Source organism: Malaclemys terrapin, chromosome 1 (assembly GCF_027887155.1).
Source record: "Malaclemys terrapin pileata isolate rMalTer1 chromosome 1, rMalTer1.hap1, whole genome shotgun sequence".
NCBI lineage: Eukaryota > Metazoa > Chordata > Testudines > Emydidae > Malaclemys > Malaclemys terrapin.
In genome coordinates, this window is record NC_071505.1 from 242830485 (window position 1) to 242854729 (window position 24245).

Consider the following 24245-nt stretch of genomic DNA (forward strand, 5'->3'; position numbering starts at 1 on the left):
AAAGGAATCGGTTCTAGAGGCTCCACTTCTACCAATGGATTACCAAGGGAGACTGGGCTTCCTCCTACTGTTCACTTGGTACATGGTAACCATTTTGTTGGTAAGAATTTGACCCAATTTCTCACCGACCTGAGGGAAAAATGTTTTGAGGGCCAGTTTTATGGCCCTCAGTTCAAGATATTTATATACAGATTTGTTTTCCTGAGGAAAAGATTATTCAAATGGAGAAAAAGTTATGTTTGAGCCCCTTCCTTAGTATAAAAATAAAGATATTTTCTAACTAGTCAGTGCTTCAAAGGAGCTTCCCCATCCTAAATTTGAAGCATCCTTTCCTATCATGACCCAAGGGAACAAAGGGGTTCCCCTCTCCGGATGTTTTCTGGACAAGTCAATAGCAAAGAATCTTTCATATGTTGTAGGATGGGGGAAGAGACCCGTATCTCCTTAAAAGGCATAGATGGCAGGTAAGCCTGATTTATCCATTTTTGCAAGAGTCTGATCCTCTCTCAAATGCTAAATATGACATTCTCTTCTTTACAGGCATACCACCTAGTAAGGGCTGAGGCATTTTCGCCACATTGGAAAGACAAAAACTTCTGCTATGTGATTTATCAATTCTGTTATAGAGAGGGACTTTAGTCTCAATAGCTATCAAACACACACCATTCATGAATGCTAAAGAAAAATAAAATATAAAAAGTATTTAAAAGCTTCTGGATATTAGCAGAATGTCTTGTTTTGATTAAATGAAGGTTTCAACCTCCTGTTACTGTATCATGTTTTCCCTCTCCATGAAATAATTGTAACAGGAGTATTTTGGGGGGGGGGGGGGGGGGGAATTGAAGTACTTTCTCCCTTCTTCCAGAGAATGTGCATATTCACTAGGGTGGAAGCTGAAGGGGGCTTACAGTTAAATTCCATACATGAAAAATTTAGTAATTGACCATTTCTAGTCAAAGTCCACGCACTAAAATTTACTAAAATTAAGCAAAATGATATTTTGTGGCTCACAAATAGGATTTACATACCAGGAAGACCCTGGTTATAGTGTAACTAGAAATATAGTTTTTGTTCCATTTAAAATATGTTTTAAGGACCTTCTTGTTTATAAAGTATTTTCTAGTTGTATACCAATACTGCCACCTACTGGTATAGCAGCTGCAAGTGCCTGTTTCAAATCTTAAGAGCCACATTCCCTGGATAGCCTGTAGATCAGTGGATCCCAAACTTTAACCACCTGTGAACCCCTTTCATTAAAAAGTCAAGTCTCGCGAACCCCCTCCTAAAAATTAATATTTTCAGGGATATTCTCCGTGACCTGAGTATAAATTATAAAAGCAGTGATCTTGGAAATATAAAATTTGTTTTTTTTGACATGCTTATTACACACTATTTATTATTAATTATGTATCGTGACAGTATTTTTAGTACATTATGAAAACGGCAACATACTTCTAAGCTCTCACTTTCGTAGGTTGTGTCACTTTGAATAAGCCTGTTATAAGACCAGGCTCCTAGGTTTCATCAAGGAGTATCAGATGTGAAACAGCAGGAAGGTATTTAAGAAGCAAACTCAAAGAGTTCCTCCTACACAAGCATTCAGGTCTTGAGCAGTCCAGGCAAACAATGCGCATTACAACAAAGCTTAAACTTGTTCTTCATAATAATTTTAAAAACAATACCTGCTGCCTATTTAATTTTAAAAACAGCAAAAAATATCCACTTCCCTTTCCATTTCTTACAAGGAGTCTTGAAGTTTAAATCTCCTCAGTGTGATAGAGATGCTTGCTTTGATCTGCTTAGCTCTTGGAAGCCTAGGAGATCTGGGCTGCCCAGGGTCCCTAGGGACAACTCTGTCCGCCATTAGGGAATTTTTCCCAGAGAACCCCCTGTAACATTTCGCAAACCCCAGTTTGGGAACCACTGCTATAGATTAATTCAAGCAATTTCATGTTACCAGTTTAGTGCTTGTGGTCCAAGATAAAATCTGTCTTTTCTAAAAATCAGTTTAGTTTGCTCCTCATCACATTACTACAGAGCAGAGTTACAGTACATTTCTTACCTTAACATGTTTGGATTTCTTTTAAATGCAAACTTAAATCTCATAATGTTTGGTTTTGGAAGAATTATAGTATTCCTCTTTTTTATTCTTAAATTTATACATATTCTCAGCCTTAATTCCATTTTAACTGTTTGAATGTCTAGGAACTTTATTTTTTAATTACAGTTTCATACATGAACATTAAACAAGAAACCTACTGAATTATACCATGCAATGTTTCTGACCGATCGTATCAACTTTTTTTTAAGTTTTTAACTTTTAAGGCCAGATCCACCGTACAGCAAAGCAGTAAGAACATACCAGCCAATTAAGCTGAGTTTACAGATGCTTTGCATTGCCAGCACAACACAAAGCAGGTGAAAGCCCACTGATGAAGCTACCCTTTTATTCGCAATTGAATTATTTGTTTAGACAGTGTTAGTGAGCCCGGTGGTAGGTGAAGGGGGAACACTGAAAGCCTATTCCCTGAGTCCCAATGTCTCTATGCTGCAAGGGCTCCCCTGCACTTTTGCCCAAGTTACCCTGGTAGCGCTGTCTCAATGCACAGTGAAACCAAGGCCTAAGTGTCATGGGAAATCTTTCTGCCACCACTGCTTAAGATAGCATGCTGTCACAGAATCTTTAGAGAGCAGTTACAGTTGGGCTAAGTAATCTACCAGTGAGAACTTTTGACACATTTCCAATCTCCCTCCTACAAGAGTTGTTACAAATCAACAGAACTGTTGCATTCAAATTGGCTTTAAAGGAAGCCCAGTGAATGGTTGCGTTACTTCTAATGTCACAATGGCCCAACTTGTTGACCAAAGACCACCTCTAGCCTGCATAACCACAACAGTTGGATAAAACAATCATTAATAAAAAAGGACTTACGAGTAAATGTTGTTCTTCAAGAGCTGTCTCTATGCAGTCACATTAAAAGGATATGGTGCATATGTCTATGAGCTGTGGAATCATGTAGAAGAGCAGTTTCCAATGAGAGGAAAGGGAGCTCAAGGACACTCTTCCACTAAGATGACACCATCAGATCAGTCTATAAGAAAGTGTACTCTCCCATCTCAGTTTCTTTTCCCTAGTCTATAGTGTCTGGAAATAGAAAATTCCAAGTCAGAGGTGAAGATGGGGAAGGAGGGGCGAGGGGGGGTTGCAAGTAGGGATGTAAGAGTTTAAACTCCACCCAGCTGCCACCCTGTTGCCTCCCGACAGCCGGGGATCCTGGTGGACATGGGACCAGCCGCCGGGGAACCCAGGCGCCTTGGGATGCCGGTTGACAGCAGAGCCCCAGGTGCTCTATGCCAATAGGAGACCACCTCCAATTAAACCACCCCCAACAGGCAGAGTAGCTACATCCAAGAGTGCTAAGAGTTGGGGAGAAGGCAGGGAATAGACAAATGCCCTTCATTTAGTTAAAAAAATCCTGAAACGATGGGGAATGTGACTTTGACATTATGAAATCAGAAATATAGAAGGAAATGGCTTAAATGAAATTACTATAATGGTGACTGCAGAACTGGTTGAAAGACCATACTCAGAGTAGCTATTAGTTGTTCGCTGTCAAACTGTGAGGGTGTATCTAAGGGGTCAGGCCTAGGTCCAGTATCACTCAATATTTTCATTAGTGGCTTGGATAATGGAGTGGAGAGTACGTTTATAAAATTGGCAGATGACACCAAGCTGGAAGGGGTTGCTTGCGCTTTGGAGGATAAGATTAGAATTCAAACAGACATGACGAATTAGAGTCTTGGTCTGAAATCACCAAGATGAAATTCAATAAAGACAAGTGCAAAGTACTTTACATAGGAAAGAAAAATCAAATGCACAACTACAAAATTGGGAATAACTGGCTAGGTGGTAGTACCACAGAAAATGATATGGGAGTTACAGTGGATCATAAATTGAACACAAATGAACAATATGATGCAGTTGCAAAAAAGGCCAGTATCATTCGGAGATATATTAAAAGGGCTGTCATATGTCAAATAAGGCAGGTGACTGTCCCGATCTACTCAGCACTGGTGGGGCCTCAGCAGGAGTACTGTGTCCAGTTCTAGGCGCCACACTTTAAGAAAGATATGGACAAACTGGAAAGACCAGAGGACAGCAACAAAAATGGTAAAAGGTTTAGAAAACCTTTCTACAAGGAAAGGTTAGAAAACTGGACATGTTTCTTGAGAAAAGACGAGTGGAGACCTGATAGTTTTCAAACAAGTTAAGGGCTGTTATAAAGAAGACTGGTCGATTGTTCATGTTCAAAGGTAGGGCAAGTAGTAATGGGCTTAATCTGCAGCAAGGAAGATTTAGGTTAGAGATTAGGAAAACATTCTAATTATAAAGGTAGTTAAACTCTGGAATAGGGAGGCTATGGAATCTCCATCATTGGAGGTTTTTAAGAACAGGTTACATAAACTACTGTCAGCCATGGTTCAGGTCAGGGATTGGCAACCTTTGGCACGTGGCTCACCAGGGTAAGCACCCTGGCTGGCCGGGCCGGTTTGTTTACCTGCCCCGTCGGCAGTTTCCGCCGATCGCGGCTCCCACTGGCTGCGGTTCGCAGCTCCAGGGTAATGCAGAAAGCGGCGTGGGACGAGGGATGTGCTGGCTGACGCTTCCCGCAGCCCTCATTGGCCTGGAGCAGCGAACCGCAGCCAGTGGGAGCCGCGATCAGCTGAAACTGCCGACGTGGCAGGTAAGCAAACCAGCCAGGCCCACCAGAGTGCCTACCCTGGTGAGCCATGTGCCAAAGGTTGCCAATCCCTGGTCTAGGTTAACTCGGTCCTGCCTCAGTGCAGGGGACTGGATTCAAGGTCTCTTCCACCCCAAAATTCCTATGATTCTAGGTCAGATGAATCAGTTTCTGAAAGGCCAGTTTATAGTTGGATAGTATTCACCATCTTCCCAGTCAGCTCTCGGAATTGTTTTTGTTCATCCAGAAAACAGAAAGGAAACCTCCATCTGTTGTTCAGGTAAGGCAGCATTGGTCTCCACAATCAGCGGAGGGAGTTTCCATCCGATCAACATATACCTGGCCTCTCTTCCTGCAGAGGCAGAGCCTCTGGTACTGGTATTAATGACTCCACTGACAGTGCTGGGCATACAGCGCAGACATGCGCTCTCAAAGAAAATGGCACCTGGGGTAGGATTGGCACCAGGCAAATTCTCCATGCTAGCATCTCTGGTGGCAGGAGGGAAATCAATGCTGATGTTAACACTGGTGTCGTACTGGGTTTGGTGGCATTTAAGAGATTCGTCATGGACTTCTCTATGTAGGACCACACGAGTAACTGAAGAGGGCTCTGCATGTCTTTCCATGCCAATGGAAAGAAACTGAGCTCTCTGGCAGAACATGCACAGCTGGTGTTATGGGAGAATTAAACTTGACATTACTGCAGCCAGTCATTTTGTGTGTCCAGCCACTACTAGCATAAAACCAAACAACACGTAGCGGGAATCATCATTAGGGCTTTGAGAGGCAAGCCCAAATAGCTGCATGATTACAGTTTTGCTAATCAGACTAGGAGGATGGAACCGAGTTAATGTACCATGAGAGTGGAAGGAATGTTTGGACAGCTGACCCTGGTTTTAAGTGCCCCAACATACAAGTTTTATTGTTATGATTAGAAATGCTTTGATAAGAGATAATAAGTAATGTGCTGAAACTAGGAGAATTGGTGACCTACTAGGGGTTATTATATTGACACACTAGGAGTTATGTGCTTTCTTTAAGTTAGCGATAAAAGGTTAAGCAAAAGACTTTGGAGCAGTCTGAGGGAGCTTTTATTAGAGCAAGGAGCCAACACCTAAACTCCCCATCAGCTGGATGAAAGGAGGGCCCCCTGGAAGCCCGGCTGGGGATCACTTGAAAGCATCACCTATAACGTTTGGGATGCTCTGAACCTATTGCTATAGCATACACATGTGTGTGCTTGAGACCTAATAAAGTAGTTCTAGGTAAAAGAACTCTGGCTTGTATCTAAGACAGAAGAGCTGTGTCCCCATTGATTTATTCCTGACACCATCTGGAGAGAAACAATTAAGTTACCAGTGCTTTGGGTTCAGAAAACCCAGAGTAACACTGGTACTGAAGGGATTCAGTGTTCCTCCAGGATGTTACAGAGTCAAGCAGCTGAGACACAGCCAACAGCTTCAGTGGGAATTCCTCAAAGGGGAAAGTGGATTGTCACATTCCAGGGTGCAATCTAGATCAGTGAGGGATTGTGTCACCGCCTGCCCTGCAACCTTGGTTACCTCGCTATGCTTTGCTGTTGTAGCTCCCCACCTGAGCTACTCAAATGGTCCACCAGCATGGTCCACCCTGAGTGTCTGTATAGCTGTAGTCCTGGTCCAGTAGCTCTGATCCCAGCAGCCTGTCAGCAACACTCCAGTCACACCTTGGCTTTCACCAGCTTTGGTTACTACTTGCAGGGTGACCCCAACACACTCCCAGTTCCGAATTTTCCCAAAACATGTGTTCTGCACTGTCCAGCCCTCTTCTGGGAAGAGTCCCTAAAGGAAACATGCCGGTGGCAGAGAAGGAAAACAATGCTGCCTCCTCCTCGGACTCTGAGTTTGAATACTTTCTTTTCATTTTCCTCAGAGCAGGATTACACAGAGATCCGGAAAACTGTTTTTTGGTCACAGAGTTGGCTAATGGCACTAAAGGAGTCTTCAATGCAGATATAGGCTTCAGTGACAGTGCAGACTGCCCAGGTGAAGTCTGCAGATCCAGACAGTACAGGATAGGAAGCTTGGCCACTGTAGGCACTGGCCTTGGGGAGCTGGACCTCAGGCTCGACAATGAGGGAGACAAGTCAGGAGCAGCTTGATGTGTCTCAAGTGTCTTTACAGAAGACCTGGGCAAAGAACCAGAACTCAAACCTCCCATAGGAGTAGCAGGATGGTCCAACTGGAAGCTTACCAAAGTAAAATGAACTTGCACCCTGAGATGCCCCTCATTCCTCAGTCAAGGAATAAAAGCATGGCAAAATTGTGCACTGAGATATTATGTGCAATTCTCCCAGGCACAGAAGACACCAAACACATCTCTGTCTCAGAGAAGATAGCTGAGTGGGTTGCATCTCTTTTGAACCCTCTATGGGGTTCAGGACCTGCCATGATTTTGGAGATAACCCAAGGCTAATTGTCCCAAGTAACCTAACACTAACAACAGCTTGTTTTCTTTGAATAGTTCCTAACTAGTCTCATGAACAGGAAAGGTATTTCCATTAGCTCTCGTGGCAGCAAAGAAGGAACTGAGGCGTGGGGGGGGGGGTGCACTCCCATATACAGATGGAGCTAATGACATCATCCTAGCACAAGAGTGCTCCTGCCCTTTGCACTCAGCAGACACTGCTTTTCTATACAGCTGCACAGCACAACATCAGAGGCACCATATCCCATGAGTGTGAATGCACAGAGGCCTTCAAAGAATAAGCCATTTTATGGAGCCAAAGTACTGAAGCCACATGAATATTGCCTGTTGTAACATGATGAATCTGCTATTGGCATTTATGTGTTCAAACATATAGATCTTGTATTTTGACAACTGTGCCTCTGAAGATCCAGATCTTCAAATCTGTCAAGCCTAAGGAGAACTTTTTTAGACATAAACAGCAATACTGCCTTCCACTGCTGCAAGCTCCATCAAGCATTTTCTAGCCTTTGCCAAGCCTCAAACTAGAGATTTTGTGTGTGTCAAGGAGAGGCTCAGAGTTTTCAGCTGCAATGGTGATTACAATTGTATTTCCATGATAGACTTATTCATAAATTATCCTTAAGAATGCTTATAACTTGAACTCCATCACTCCTTCATTCAGTTTTTTGCTATACGATTCAAACTGGTGACAGGCAAAATATAATTTTTGATCATTTTTTCTATGCTTTGGCCTGACTAGTAACTCAGTTTATACTGAAGATATTCCAAAATAGCTCACTGTTGCATCAAAGGCAACACCAACTGAAGAGGTCTTTTGGGACTTAAATAATAAGATCTGAAAAGATCTTTCAAAATACATTTCAACTGTTTAGATAATCTCTTGAGATCCTGAATATCAAGTTTCAAATTTATCGTTGATGCAGTGCACAAACATGAATAGTTTCTTGTTTAAAGTTGGCCTCCATACCACTTAAACAGTTCATATTCACCGCTACACAATCTGAATTCAGAGCAACTAGTTTTGACTTGAGTTATTCAATCTTGTTACCTGCAACTCCTAAAGCAGTTTTCTGTGCAATATGATCAGCTGTAGCAGAAAATGATGTGTACCAATTCTTGTTCAGCTACAGACTTGTCACTGGATCAGCCATCAAAATTCCAATGATAGTTTGATGTATTCCAGTCATTTTTCAAATTTTTTTTTTTTTTATAAAGTCAGCTGTAACAAAATACTAAAGAAAGCCCCAAATCAAATCAAACTGTTTCACAGCAGACAATCAAACTGTAGCCAATTTTACCCACTCAGCCTTGGTTGGCAACTGAAACTATCACTTGTGTTCTGGCAAAGACAACTGCCTTTGAACTATCTAACCGTGGTCTATAGTTTAGAAGGTTCTATTGCTCTGCTCTAACTTCTCTCTTCCTTACCATTAAGCCATCTCAGCCCCCTGAACCCTCCAGCTACTCTCCCCATCTGACTGGCAGATCTATGTTGCTGCACCTTAGAACGGAGGAAACTGGACACTTTTTCATGAGGAGGTAGCATTCCTACTTGTCCTGGACTTCTGAACAACAGGACTTTTCCCAGCCTGGGTAGTGTCCACATCTTATACAACACAGAGCCCATGCCCAAAGGCTCACTGTCATAGGTTCATGTTTTCTCAAAGACATCCTTCAAGAACTTCATGGTAGCTACAATAAATTTTGCATGCTAAAATTTATCAAATTTGAGGGATCAGGAGGTAAAGCTTTCAACAGCAGACTCTGGGTACACCTTTTCATCATCACATTCCTCATGGAACCAGAATGGAGGAAAATCTGATAACACACTCAAAAGTAGCAACGCATAACAAACACAAACAAGGATAGAGATATTACAGCCCAATAGGCATCTCTCAATGTTTTTAATCCAACACTGAGGACTGATTCCTGCTCACTGAAATCCATGGGAGTCTTTCCATCATCTTTAGTGGGAGCTGGATAGGGCTCTTATATAATGATACGCAATTTATAGATTAGATAGTCAATGAAAACAAACTCTTCTTCAGTACATCATATACAGTTTGATTTGAAATGCCTGTTTTAAAAAAATACCTACCAAACCATAAGGTACAGATACACCTCTACCCCGATAGAACGCGACCCGATATAACACAAATTCGGATACAACACGATAAAGCAGTGCTCCGGGGGAGGGGCGGGGGGCGGGGCAGGGCTGCGCACTCCAGTGGATCAAAGCAAATTCGCTATAATGTGATTTCACCTATAACGCGGGAAGAATTTTGGCTTCCGAGGACAGCATTATATTGAGGTAGAGGTGTATTGTCAAAAACGCAGCCATGTAAAATTGACACCTCCTTTGTCAGCAGATCTTAAGATGTACCTGGATATTTTAGTGACAAAAATGTGTACTTCTTTAAACTCCTGTTAACACTGTAGAGTCTATATAACAACGATCAAGTTTGCTGGATTCTATTCTAGCTCCTCTCTAAAAAGAGAGATTAAACAAGTTCCAATAACAGGGAAAGTTTCACATTCAATTACATCTGTAACCCCATTGAGGATAATGCACAGGATAACTGAGGGCACAATTTGGACTGCCGAACCTTATTGGTGGCGACACAAGCCAGAAAGAACAAAGCTTGATTTTCAGACAGCAGGCAGAGTCTGCAGGGCTAGCACAAACTTTATTTAAAACTACTTAAACAGAGAAAATTTTATACTGAATTACATTTAAGGCACTGAAATGAAGCTCTACTTATTTTCCAGTCATTTTTCAGTTGCCCTGAAACTCAAAATAAACTTCTCCGTAGTCTACTTTTTAAAAATGATTCACAAATATCAAGAAAAATACACCAACTCTGGGGGTTATGTGCTAAGTGAACTGAAAAGTAAATGAAGCATTCAGTGTATTACTCACTTCAATTTTGGGGGTGTAGGGTCATGGCAGAAGAAAGTCTCACCTACCTAGATACACAGACTGCTAACTCTTTTTGCTTCATGTCAACAGTCCAGAGTACACTCTGCTGGAAATATCACATCTACCAAGAAAAGCCACTAGGACCAGCCCGGCACGATAGGAGTATATAGGGATATTTTAAAAAATAAATAATTAAATCAAAGACAAGCCCTTGTTTTGTTTTCCAGGATATAAAAATAGGGGGGAAAAAACCTATTAATCCATACATTACAATTAATGTTCAAACACCTACACTCACCAGTCTAGCTTTATAGTCCTGTTGACAAGCAGAGTACAAATGGAAGGGTTACAGAGAGAATCTACCTCAGAGAATCAGGGGGGGGAAATAAGGGAATCAAATTTCCTGATAAGGTATAAGCTGTGTGTTTCTCTTGCCTTTGCTAGTTGAAGCATTCAGCACATAACATTGCATCAGTTTGGGGAGTTTAGTATCTGAGATCATGTGTCACATAGAAATAGAATTCTACAGCCTATTAGAGTACAAAAATGTTTAGATCCCTGCAGTAGTGAAGACTTAGACAATGCAGCGATTACCTAACTGAATTACCTAGTCAGGAAAAACACTATCTCAGGCCTTGGCTGTAACTTGGACAAATCCCCTGTAGATATTGACAGCCAACCACTACTGTAGCCATGCTGAGTGGCAAGCGCTTAGCCTAGACAGGCAAAGACAATTTAAACAGCGATTTGCACTAATCCATTTTCTCCAACTGATAAAATGAACTGGTGCAAATCATGGCTTACAGCACCTTTGCCTGTCTATGCTAGGTGTCTGTACCAGTGCAGCTACACTAATGACTGGCCACCTATGGAATGCCAGCTGAACAACCAATGAACTTCACACAATTGTAGCCATAGTAAATCTGCAGAACTGGTTAACTAGAGTATAAAAATGAGCTATAAGAAAAGCTTTATAAAAAACTGTGCTAAGGAAGCAGTTGTCAAGGTCTTCTATTGCCCGTAACACATTTAAGTATATCCAAGGCCAAACCTGAAAGTATCTTTCTGATAAAGTATTTTCTTACCTTTTCCAGGACTAAGGTTTTGGTCTATAAAAACCTTAAGCTCTCCATTGGCTTCAATTAGTCCAGCCTAGTAAAGAAAATAAAAAAATTTACATTTACAATATATGTAGAAAGCTGTAAGTTCTTTACTATTAATTTTAAAAGGTCTTATGTAATTTGTTAAGACTTCCCCAACCCAGGTTTCCAAATTAAAACTGCAACTAAATAACTATTGTATCTCCAGCACAAAATGGCTAAGTATGTAGTAAATAAAATTTTGTGGAAAATGTCTGTTTAAAATACTTAAATAGCATACTAACAACTATACCGGTGACATAATCCACAGAAAAAAAAATCACTAAGACCATCCCACAAAAAAAACAAAGCAGGGAGACAGAAAAACAACAAATTTCTACATCATTATCCAGAATATGCTTATAAAATTGTCAGTAAAATTATAATAAGCCTTGAGTTAAGAATAAATATCATAAGTATACATATATGTGCTTCCTCTTAATGATCAATAAAACTCAATTTCCTGAACTTATTAACTGCTAAACAGGTTAGTAGCCAGGCCCCACCTGGCAATAGTTGGAAGAAAAGGACAAAAACAACGAGGAGTCTGCTGGCACCTTAAAGACAGATTTATTTGGGCATAAGCTTTCATGGGTAAAAAACCCCACTTCTTCAGATGCACGGAGTGAAAATTACAGATACAGACAAATATATATTGGCACATGAAGAGAAGGGAATTACCTTACAAGTGAAGAACCAATGTAGAAGGCCAATTCAGTTAAGGGGGATGTGGTCCACTCCCAATAATTCATGAGGAGGTGTCAATACCAAGAGAGGGGAAATTGCTTTTGTAGTGAGCCAGCCACTCCCAGTCCCTATTCAAGCCCAAATTGATGGTGTTAAGTTTGCAAATGAATTGTAGCTCTGCAGTTTCTCTTTGAAGTCTGTTTTTGAAGGTTTTTTTTGTTGAAGAATGGCAACTGGGAGCTGTGGGGGGGGGGGGGGAGGAGGAGAAGAGCAGCGCCAGGGAGCTGCTGGGGGAGGCGGCACCCATGACATCTAGGAGCTGGGGGGGCCCCCCTTGGCACCTGTGGCAGTGAGGATTTGCTGGGAGCACCCCCTGTGGGGGCTCAGCGCTCCAGTCACTGCAATGACTAGGAGCTCCAGGGTCCGCTGGTGCACGCAGCAGCTGGGAGCGAGCTGCCAGGGACCCCACCTCCTGAGGCAGCTGGGAACTCCAGGGCCCCTGCCGGTTGACAGCTCCAGCCCCGCCACCCTGGGGTGGAAGTGGAAAATGTCATGGAAGTCACAGATTCCATGATGTAAACTTAGCCTTATTGAATAGTTTCGAACCCAGAACTCACCCCCTAGAGGACCACATTAGACACACCTTGCCAATTTGACACAAACCATTGGTAACTACTTTTTGAATATGGTCTTTCAACCAGTTGTGCATCCACCTTTCAGTAATTTAATCTAGACCACATTTCGCTAGTTAGCTTATAAGACTGTCAGGGAGATCTATATCAAGAGCTTTACTAAAATCAAGGTATGTCATGTCTACTGCTTCCCCTCCTCCACTAGATCAATAATTCTATCAAAGAAGGAAATCAAGTTGGTTTGGGGTGATTTGTTCTTGACAAAAATCAACACTGACTATCCCTTATAATCCTATTTACTCCTGGGGGAATTCTGCACCATTACATGAATGAATAATCAATGAGCAGTGCATATTTTTAGTTTTTCACGCAGAAAAAAAGCTTCTGCTGAAAAGTTGCTGCAGTTCCACCTCCCCCCTCCCCCCCAACAGAGGGCACTGTGGTGATAGAACACAGCAGCAGCTCCCAGACAGCTAGGGAAGAGAGAAAACCTGCAGAGCCTTCTTCTCAGCGGACCTTTGAGTCTTCAGCTGAATGGAGTGTTTCATCCTTTCTGCTGCTAAAAACCTCCATCCCTTCAAAGGCTAAGTCCTCTACAGTAATTCGGTATGCCAGATGCTGGCAGCTACGAGGCCAGTCTCATCTTGACAGAGATGGCTAACTGATGTCATGGCCATGTTGGACCAGCCATGGCCATCTATAACAGTTCTCACCTCCATCTGGCCTTCTTATGTCCTGTAGCTTGTATCTTCAACAGGAAGGTAGTGTCTTTGGAGGAACTTCATAACTCTTCCTCCCACATCCAACCAGTAGAAAAAAAAAAAAAAAAAAAAAGAGTGGCAGTGTCTACCAAAGTCCCTTTGCCAGCTCCCGATACCATTGTTGATAGGGAGGGTGCTCCTGTCAGGGGTTGTAGAGCTCAGTATGCTGTAGAACTTTTGGACTTTTCCTGGAACACTGTGCTTTCATCATCCAGTGTCTTTGATCTGCAACATGAGATCTTGGAATGCCCTGACGTCATCAACTGCCCTTGTAAGGGATGGTGTGTCTACCTCATCTGGCCAGGACGTGGACTTTAGACTGAGTCACAGGTTGCTACTAACTCCTCATTGTTACAGCAGAATTGAGGCTACTAGCCCCTGATGGCAGAAAGTTTGTATTAGGAAGGGAAAGATGCAAGCTGGATGCACACCATGCTCTGACCAAAAGGGCTTGAAGTCTCCGTTCACAAGTCCAAATAGTGGACTGAGAAGACCAGCAGGGTGGCTTGGTAACAGCACACAAAATACTGGATCATCTCTTCTCCCGCACAGCCTCTGCCAGCAACAAGGTAGATAAAAATCATTTTAAAAAAATGAATTTTTTTTATTTAAATCTGATTGTTTTGATAAAATGCTTCTTGAGGAAAAAACCTATCTAAAGATAGTTGTCATTAAGCTACATCTTTGAGCTACGTCTTATCATGGAATAAGGATTATAAATTCTAATTCTATAGTATGAGACAATATATTCATGGAATGTGTAAGAAAATTTTGTAAATGAGTACCAATAGTTTATGGATTAGGGGACCCAATCTTATGGGGTTCCAGAGGCTTCTGTATAGATTATTTAGGTTAAACTTCCTATCTACCGAATAAGACTCAGTGGTCAGTCTAGAAGATACCAACAGAGATGCTTAGTTTTGCAGTTCTCAAACTCTGGATTTGTGTCTCGAGATAACATGCTTGTTAACAGCAAAAATGTTTAGTTAGTTATTTAACTAGCTAACTAACTTACCTCAACCCTCTTGCCCCTCTGCAAATTTGTGTACACCGAGTCAATCCCTTACCTCTCTCTAAATGTGCAAAGTTTCAAAAAGTTAAATTAATAGAAGATTGTTGTGGGCACAATAGATCTGGACAAGGAGAAGAAGTCTGGAGATAAACGCGAGAAGGGAGGGACAGGCAACAGAAACAAAAGTGAAACTGTTTGAGCAGCATATTTCAGAAGTCTTGAGGTCTTTCTGAGTGTAGCTTTCATTGATTTGAGATCTACCATACCATTCTCTCACTAGAAGGGAAAACCTGTATTGGCAGCAGGCCATAAAGAGAGACCCAGTTTGGGAATATTTTAATGAAGTTCCTCTACCTGTGGGTAAGACAGGCATGCATGAAAAATGCAAACAGTGCAACAAAGAAATGCAAGGCTTGGTTGCCCGAATGAAACAACATCATGAGAAGTGTTCCTTCTCAGGAGGAAGCTGCGTTGATGATGATGATGAAAGGAACGTGTCTGAACATGCAGGACCTTCAGGTTGGTAAACATTTTTATTTCATACTTCTTTCTTAAGGACTGCCTGTCTTCCTTCTGGACCATTCTTGAATTCTCATGTTTGAGATAAAAATATAATTGTTATTCTATGGTACTATCATTTTAGATGCAGTTGTGATAGCAGATCTTCCTTTTACAATTTCACCTTTCAAGTAGTACTGAGTGTCAGTGAATGCAACAAGTAATACTAAAGGAGCAGTATGGTAATAATAAACAAACAACTGCATTGACTTATTTTGTTTAGGAGAATCCATCCTCAACATACAGGATTCTGAAGACTATCCACCTTCAAGATCACCATCATTTTCTATAGTTTCAGAGTTATCTGCCAAAGATAGTGTTTCAGTCATATCATGTATGTCACATAGCCACAGTATCTCACCAGTAGCAAGAAAAAATCTCCATCATCCGGAAACCACCACAGATAAGTTTGTAATCTGCTGTTTCTTATCACAAAGAAGCCACTGATGAAAAAATTGCCCCATTTCTTCATGCAACAAACTCTCCTTTCCGTATGATTGGGAACCCACACTTCATTAACATGGTTCAGTCATTAAGACCAGGATACAGTCCACCCAACAGAGCAGATATCGCAAACAAATTGCTGGATAAAGTATCAGGGGGTAGCCGTATTAGTCTGCATCTACAAAAACAACAAGGAGTCCGGTGGCACCTTAAAGACTTCGGATGCATCCGAAGAAGTGACGTTTTTACCCACGAAAGCTTATGCCCAAATAAATCTGTTAGTCTTTAAGGTGCCACCGGTCTCCTTCTTGTTTTTGCTGGATAAAGCGTATGAAAGAGAAATTGAGCAGTGTGCAAAAGGTCTAGAGGGTAAAATTGTTAACCTGAGTCTTGATGGGTGGAGCAATATCCACAATGATCCTGTTGTATGTGCTTGTATGACAGCAGAAGAAAGGAATGTCTTCCTTACAGAAACAACTGATACATCAGGAAATGCACACAAAGCAGAATACGTACAAGTAGCAGCAGTAAAAGCTATAACAAACTGTGGGAAAAAAATTCAAATATCTAGTACGCAGCTTGGTCACTGACAATGCTGCAAATGTATCCAATATGAGAATAAATTTAGAAGAGTCCCAAGCTAATAACATACAGTTGCAGTGCTCATTTGATGCACCTCCTAGCCAAAGACTTCAGTGTTCCACAAATAAAGGTTAATGTTGTTGAAATTGAAAAGTACTTCCATAACAACCACTTTGCTGCAGCTGTTCTGAAAAAAGTGAGAGGAACCAAGCTAACTCTTCCACAAGATGTGTGATGGAATTCAGTAATGGACTGTTTTGAGCACTATATCAAGAACTTGCCTAATTCGATGACCGTTTGCGAACAAAAGAGTGAAAAAATAGATGACACTATCACAGCCAAAGTTCTCAACATTGGGCTTAAGAGAAATGTTGAACAGACACCGAGTACTCTGAAGCCTATTTCTGTAGCTTTGAACAAAATGCAGGGAAACAGCTGTTTTATTGCTGATGCTGTTGAAATTTGGAAGGAATTGAGTGAGATCTTAAAAAGAGAAGTATGCAATGACAGAGTTAAATTACAAGCATTAAAAAAATGAATAGGACAAGCACTATCTCCAGGTCATTTTCTTGCAAATATTCTCAATACTCAGTATCAGGGTCAAACCTTAACTCCTGAAGAAGAGGAGCTGACTATGACATGGACATCCAGCAATCATTCCTCCACAATGCCAACTATAATAAACTTCAGAGCGAAGGGTGAACCATTCAAGAAATATATGTTTGCCGATGATGTTTTAAAGAAAGTCACACCAGTGAACTGATGGAAGTCACGTAAGCACTTAGATTCAGAGACTGTTGAAGTGATAATCTCACTTTTAACAGCAGTAGCTTCTTCTGCCAGTGTCGAAATATATTTTCTTCCTTTGGACTAATTCATTCCAAACTGAGAAATTGTTTGGGACCTGAAAAAGCAGGAAAGCTTGTTTTTCTTTTCCAGATTATGAACAAACAGGAAAATGAAGGTGAAGACGACTGAGTTAGCTGCAGAAGCCAATATTTTAAGTTTCTCACGTTGACCTGGCTGACACCGATTTATTTTTAGTATTTCATTTAACTATTTTAGTTAAAAATAATTTTAACAAAAACAAGTGTGATTTTAAAAAATGTGAATGTTTAAATTCAAAAATTCATATGCTTGTTTTGTTAAAATATTATATCTTTGCTGTTGAAGAAAAATATCCAGAATATAACACGCTGTTTTAGTTAAATAAAACAATTTAAATGTCTGTCTGGTGATGTTCTCCTCCTAATACAGCACAGCATGGCAAGAAAATCCTCCAAATATTAATGATCAGCCTTCGTTGAATTGCAGATAGTTCACCGCCCAATGACTTCATTTACCAAAGGTAATTGAAGCAGATATTTATGAAATAACTAAACAATCATTCATTTTCTGATATAGCTGTAAAACTAATCGGAAAAGTTTTCAAAATAGATCACTTTAAAAATGTAGAGTGTGTACCTTCTAAAAATGAAACCTACATCTCTGAGTTGTGAAGAATATGTATTAAGGTTATAAACCACCAAACAAGAATGCACTTTTATGCAGAAATCCATGATTAAATCAAGTCTTCCTGACTAGTGATTTAAATCAAATCCACCCAGGCCAGCAACAATCCTATGGAGCCTCAAATTTAAATTAAAGCTACCCCCACCCTTCCCCGGTGGAATCCCCAGGGACTGAAGAAGTGCAAACCAACAGCCCTTTTTCAGGCATAAGTTCTCCTTTCCAAACATAGATGCTCCAGCTGGTGTAGAAAGGCTGCAATTAAAACTCCCATATACCATCAGGAGTTAGTCAAGCTCAATAAATTGCTGTCAATCAGATCTCCTTTGCACATGTGCAGTTTCCTGGTTAGTTGAGTTAAATAAATGAATAAATAAAAAAAAGAAAATCAGGCAACTTTTCAGATAGCTTTTTATAGCTGAGTTGACTGAAGCTCGACTTCTAGAATATCACAAAAATGAGTCAATTTTTCTGTAAGAAAGAATCTAGGGCCATGATACCGCCTAGAACTTTGGTCTTTTAGACTATTCTTGAGGCAATACTTAACTGTACTTATAGTTTAGATCTGCAGAAAGGTAAACTTATTGCTTTGATTACATCTTGCTACTTATCCCCACCTTTTGAGCAATATTTGCATAGGCGCTGACTCTGTGGGTGCTCCAGAGCTAGAGCACCCATGGGGAAAAATTAGTGGGTGCTCAGCCCCAACCAGCAGCCCCGCTGATCAGCTCCTCTCTATCTCTCCCAGCACCTCCCCACTGCCAGTGATGAGCTGTTCAGCGGCATGCAGGAGGCGCTGGATGGGAGGGGAAGGAGCGGGGGCAGGAAGAGGCGGAGCGAGGGCAGTGTGTACTCGGGGGCAAAAACTGGCAGGGCTAGGGCCTTGGAGGAAGGGGTGGAGTGGCAGCAAGGCCTTGGGTGGAGCAGGGATTAAGCACCCTTGAGAAAACCAGAAAGTTGTTGCCTCTGCACAACTGTGTCATCTAAAATGCTTGGAAAGAGGCGGGGTGAGGGCAGAAAGAGGCGGGGCAAAGGTCGAGCACCCCTGAGGAAACCAGAAAGTCAGTGACTCTGCACACTTGTTTCAGAGCTATTAGATAATACTTACTTTTGTTTCCACTGAAATCACTCTGCTCAGCAACAGCTAAGATTATACTGTCCATAGCTCACACAAGTTAAATTACTGCCTTGTCTCTTTCTTTCACCAAAGAAAACATTTAAGAGTCCATAGCTAAAATGCAGTGCAAATCATATTTCTAAGAGGTCAACAACCTCTTAGAACCTAAAAATATCTTAAGATACATGTGTGCCAGTGGCCAATAACAGATCTCTCTGCTGGACAAGTTGCCAATACCAATAGTTTTCTTCTCTTGTAGGGAGCAGACAACTGAGCATAGAATCTCCTGCATTCACCCAAGACTACATAAAAAACTCAATATCCTGCAAGTGACTTAAGCACTTCGTTTGCTAGTCTAAGCAAGTATGAATAGCAGGAGTGACAAGAGTTTCATTAACTCATTATACTGGGCTGCTTCTCCAAATTTCACTCCTTTGCCACTACTACCTTGTCATTCCTGGGGGAATTCTGTGCCAAAAAATTAAAAATTCTGCATCAAAAAAATTAAAAATTATGCGCACAATATTTTCAAATTCTGCATATTTTATTTGTCAAAACAACAATATAATCATACCAGTTTTAACTTTTCTTAGGCCTGGTCTACACTACGGGTTTAGGTCGACTTTAGCAGCGTTAAATCGAATTAAGCCTGGACACGTCCGCACAACGAATCCCTTTCTTTCGACTTAAAGGGCCCTTTAAACCATTTTCTTTACACCACCTTCGACGAGGGGATTAGCGATAAAAATCAGCCTTTGCGGGTCGGAATTGGGGTAGTGTGGACGGAATTCGACGTTATTAGCCTCCGGGAGATATCCCACAGTGCTTCATTGTGACCGCTCTGAACAGCACTCTCAACTCAGATGCACTGACCAGGTAGACAGGAAAAGACCCGCGAACGTTTGAATTTCATTTCCTGTTTGCCCAGCGTGGAGAGCACAGGTGACCACGCAGAGCTCATCAGCACAGGTAACCGTGATGGAGTCCCAGGATCGCAAAAGAGCTCCAGCATGGACCAAACGGGAGGTACGGGATCTGCTCGCCATATGGGGAGATGAAGCAGTGATAGCTGAACTCCGTAGCAGTAAAAGAAATGGCAAAGTATTAGAAAAGGTCTCCAAGGCCATGAAGGACCGGGACCATAACAGGGACACACAGCAGTGCCGCATGAAAGTTAAGGAGCTACGGCAAGCCTACCACAAAGCCAGAGAAGCAAATGGAAGGTCCGGGGCAGAGCCGCAAACTTGCCGCTTCTACGCGGAGCTGCATGCCATTCTAGGGGGTGCAGCCACCACTACCCCAACCGTGTGCTATGACTCCGTCAATGGAGAAACACACAGGGAAGACTGTTCGGGGAACGAGGAAGATGAGGATGGAGGTACTGTAGGTAGCTCACAGCAGCAAGGAAGCGGAGAAACCGGTTTCCCCAACAGCCAGGATATGTTTGTTACCCTGGACCTGGAACTAGTAACCCCCGAACTCACCCAAGACCCTCAGGGCACACAGGAGACCTCTGGTGAGTGTAGCTTTGTAAATATTACACATGGTTTAAAAGCAAGCGTGTTTAGTGATTAATGATTAATTTGCCCTGGCAATCGCGGCCAGTACATCTACTGGAAAAGTCTGTTAACGTGTATGGGGATGGAGCGGAAATCCTCCTGGGACATCTCCAGAAAGCTCTCCTTCATGTACTCCCAAAGCCTTTGCAAAAGGTTTCTGGGGAGGGCTGCCTTATCCTGTCCGCCATGGTAGGACACTTTACCACGCCAGGCCAGTAGCACGTAGTCTGGAATCATTGCATAACAAAGCATGGCAGCGTATGGTCCCGGTGTTTGCTGGCATGCAGACAATATCCATTGCTTATCTCTCTTTGTTATCCTCAGGAGAGTGATATCATTCACGGTCACCTGGTTGAAATGGGGTGATTTTATTAAGGGGACATTCAGAGGTGCCCATTCCTGCTCTTCTGAACAGAAATGTTCCCCGCTGTTAACCACGCGGTGGGGGGAGGAGTGAAGTGATCATCCCAGAGAATCGGGTGTGTGTGTGTGGGGGTGGTTTACTTGGGTTTGTGCCGCATGTTGACCCGGAAACCGCAGCCCCTCCTTTTACACTGAAAACCCATTTTAAATGGCCAACCCAATTCATCCTTGATATGGGAAATGCGCTGGTGTTTGAAACCTTTCCCGCATGTTAAGAAGGTTAAAAAAGCCAAAAGACTGTGGCTTACCATGGCTGCCTGCAAGCCGAAATATGTTGCCTGGGGCACTGCATGAGTGATCTCTCATACCAAACCGGCAGGCAGAGGAAAAATGCGACCTTGTAACGAAAGAGTGTACCCATTGTTCTCTAAAATGTGTCTTTTTTAACCACCTCTCCCTTCTCCTCCACCAGCTGCAAAAGTTTCTCCTTCGCAGAGGCTAGTGAACATTAGAAAGAGAAAATGGAGGACGCGGGACGATATGTTCACGGAACTCCAGATGTCCTCCCGCACCGATAGAGAACAGCAGAATGCGTGGAGGCAGTCAATGTCAGAAATGAGAAAAGCACAATATGAACGAGATGAGAGGTGGCGGGCTGAATGGCGGGATGAAAAGAGTAAGTGGCGGGCTGAAGATGATAGGTGGCGTCAGCTTGCAGACAGACGGCAAGAGTCGATGCTCTGGCTGGAGCATCAAACTGATATGCTCCAGCGTATGGTTGAGCTGCAGGAAAGGCAGCAGGAGCAGAGACCGCCGCTACAGCCCCTGTTTAACCAACAGCCCTCCTCCCCAAGTTCCATAGCCTCCTCACCCAGACGCCCAAGAACATGGTGGGGGGGGCCTCCGGCCACCCAGTCACTCCACCCCAGATGATCGCCCAAGCATCAGAAGGCTGGCCTTCAATAAGAGTTAAAGTTTTAAAATGCAGTGTGTCCTTTTCCATCCCTCCTCCCCCACCCATCCCAGGCTACCTTGGCAATTATCCCCCTACTTGTGTGACGAATTAATAAAGAATGCATGAATGTGAAAAAACAATGACTTTATTGCCTCTGCAAGCGGTGCTCGAAGTGGGGAGGGGAGGGTGGGGTGGTTGGTTTACAGGGAAGTAGAGTGAACCGGGTCGGGGGGGTTGGAGGGTACATCAAGGAGAAACAAACAGAAGTTTCACACAGTAGCCTGGCCAGTCACAAAACTCGTTTTCAAAGCTTCTCTGATGCGCACCGCGCCCTGCTGTGCTCCTCTAACCGCCCTGGTGTCTGGCTGCGCGTAATCAGCGGCCAGGCGAGTTGCCTCAACCTCCCACCCCGCCATAAATGTCTCCCCCTTACTCTCACAGATATTGTGGAGCGCACAGCAAGCAGCAATAACAATGGGGATATTCTTTTCGCTGAGGTCTGAGCGAGTCAGTAAGCTGCGCCAGCGCGCTTTTAAACGTCCAAATGCACATTCCACTACCATTCGGCACTTGCTCAGCCTATAGTTGAACAGGTCCTGACTACTGTCCAGGCTGCCTGTGTACAGCTTCATGAGCCATGGCATTAAGGGGTAGGCTGGGTCCCCAAGGATCACGATAGGCATTTCAACATCCCCAACAGTTTCTTCCCGGACCAGAAAGTAAGTCCCTTCCTCCAGCTTTCGAAACAGACCAGAGTGCCTGAAGACGTGAGCATCATGTACCTTTCCCGGCCATCCCACGTTGATGTTGGTGAAACGTCCCTTGTGATCCACCAGGGCTTGCAGCAGCATTGAAAAGTACCCCTTGCGGTTTATGTACTCGGTGGCTTGGTGCTCCGGTGCCAAGATAGGGATATGGGTTCCATCTATTGTCCCACCACAGTTTGGGAATCCCATTGCAGCAAAGCCATCCACTATGGCCTGCACGTTTCCCAGAGTCACTACCCTTGATATCACCAGGTCTTTCATTGCCCTGGCAACTTGGATCAGAGCAGCCCCCACAGTAGATTTGCCCACTCCAAATTGATTCCCGACTGACCAGTAGCTGTCTGGCCTTGCAAGCTTCCACAGGGCTATCGCCACTCGCTTCTCAACTGTGAGGGCTGCTCTCATCCTGGTATTCTGGCGTTTCAGGGCAGGGGAAAGCAAGTCACAAAGTTCCATGAAAGTGCCCTTACGCATGCGAAAGTTTCGCAGCCACTGGGAATCATCCTACACCTGCAGCACGATGAGGTCCCACCAGTCTGTGCTTGTTTCCCGGGCCCAGAATCGGCGTTCCACGCCATGAATCTGCCCCAGTGACACCATGATTTCCACATTGCTGGGGCCTGTGCCTTGTGAGAGGTCTATGTCCATGTTAATTTCCTCATCACTCTCTTCACCGCGCTGCAATCGCCTCCTCGGCTGGTCTGGGTTTCGCATTGGCATGTCCTGGCTCTGCATATACTCCAGGACGATGCGTGTGGTGTTCATAGTGTTCATAATTGCCGCTGTGATCTGAGCGGGCTCCATGATCCCAGTGCTAGCTATGGCGCGGTCTGAAAAAAGGCGTGAAACTAGTATCTGACGGACCAGGGGAAGGAGGGAGGGCGGGACGGAGGACGGGCCAAGTGACGACATGGCGTACAGGTACAGGGAATTAAAATCAAGAAAGGTGGCTGTGCATCAGGGAGAAACACAAACAACTGTCACACAGAATGGTCCTCCCAAAGATTAAACTGAAAACCCTGGGTTTAGCAGGCCGTTGATTTGACGGAGGGAGGGGGAAGCAAATGAATACAGAACAAATCTATTTTTTACATCTTAAGACGACGGTGCAGCGTGTCTGATAGCCCTCGGCATCTTCTGGGTGCTTGGCAGCAAATACTGGGCGCTTGGCAGTTAGTGTACTACGATGGCCTTCAGGCCTATTGCACAATCTGCTGCTCAGGGAAGATTCTGCTAATGTGCGATGATCCAACTTGTAATAGGACGGTTACCAGTCGTAATACACCATCTACTGCCAAAAGGCAAGGGGCTGGTGCAATGCAGCCCTACGGCTGCCAGCCCCACAGCTGCCAGCACCCAGATCGCCGATGAAGGCTACCAGTCTACTGCACCGTCTACCGCCAAAAGGCAGTTAGCTGCTGCTGCTGTGTAGCAATGCAGTCCCACGTCTGCCGGCACCCAGATGACATATGGTGACGGTGAGCTGAGCAGGCTCCATGCTTGCAGTGGTATGTTGTCTGCACAGGTAACCCAGGTAAAAAGGCACGAATCTATTGTCTGCCGTTGCTGTGACGGAGGGGGAGGGGCCTGACGACATGTACCCAGAACCTCCCGCGACACCGTTTTGCATCATCCGGGCATTGGGATCTCAACCCAGAATTCCAATGGCCGGCGGAGACTGCGGGAACTGTGGGATAGCTACCCATAGTGCAATGCTCCGGAAGTCGACGCTAGCCTCGGTACTGTGAACGCGGTCCGCCGACTAGAGCACTTAGAGCATTTTATGTGGGGACACACACAATCGGCTGTATACAACCGATTTCTATAAAACCGGCTTCTATAAATTCGAACTAATTTTGTAGCGTAGACATACCCTTAGTCATTTATTTCAAAATACCTGTCAGCAAGTATTCAGGAAATGTTTTTTGACAAATAGATTCCTAACTAGGCATATTACTCAGAGTTCTGTATTAATAATTCATTTAAACTACAATACAGAACCGTATTTCCCGCACTTCTCAGAAGCAAT

At 43.3% G+C, this 24245-nt stretch overlaps 1 protein-coding gene across 7 annotated transcripts in view; it reads right to left on the reverse strand.

Annotated features, from left to right (window-relative positions):
- Positions 1 to 24245, reverse strand: part of TFDP1 (transcription factor Dp-1) — a 121075-nt gene that overhangs the window by 83644 nt on the left and 13186 nt on the right. For all 7 annotated transcript variants that reach the window (XM_054011019.1, XM_054011005.1, XM_054011035.1 and 4 more), the window contains exon 3: positions 11217 to 11283. In XM_054011019.1, coding sequence (XP_053866994.1) covers positions 11217 to 11283 — 67 coding nt within the window. The remainder of the gene's footprint in view (positions 1 to 11216; positions 11284 to 24245) is intronic.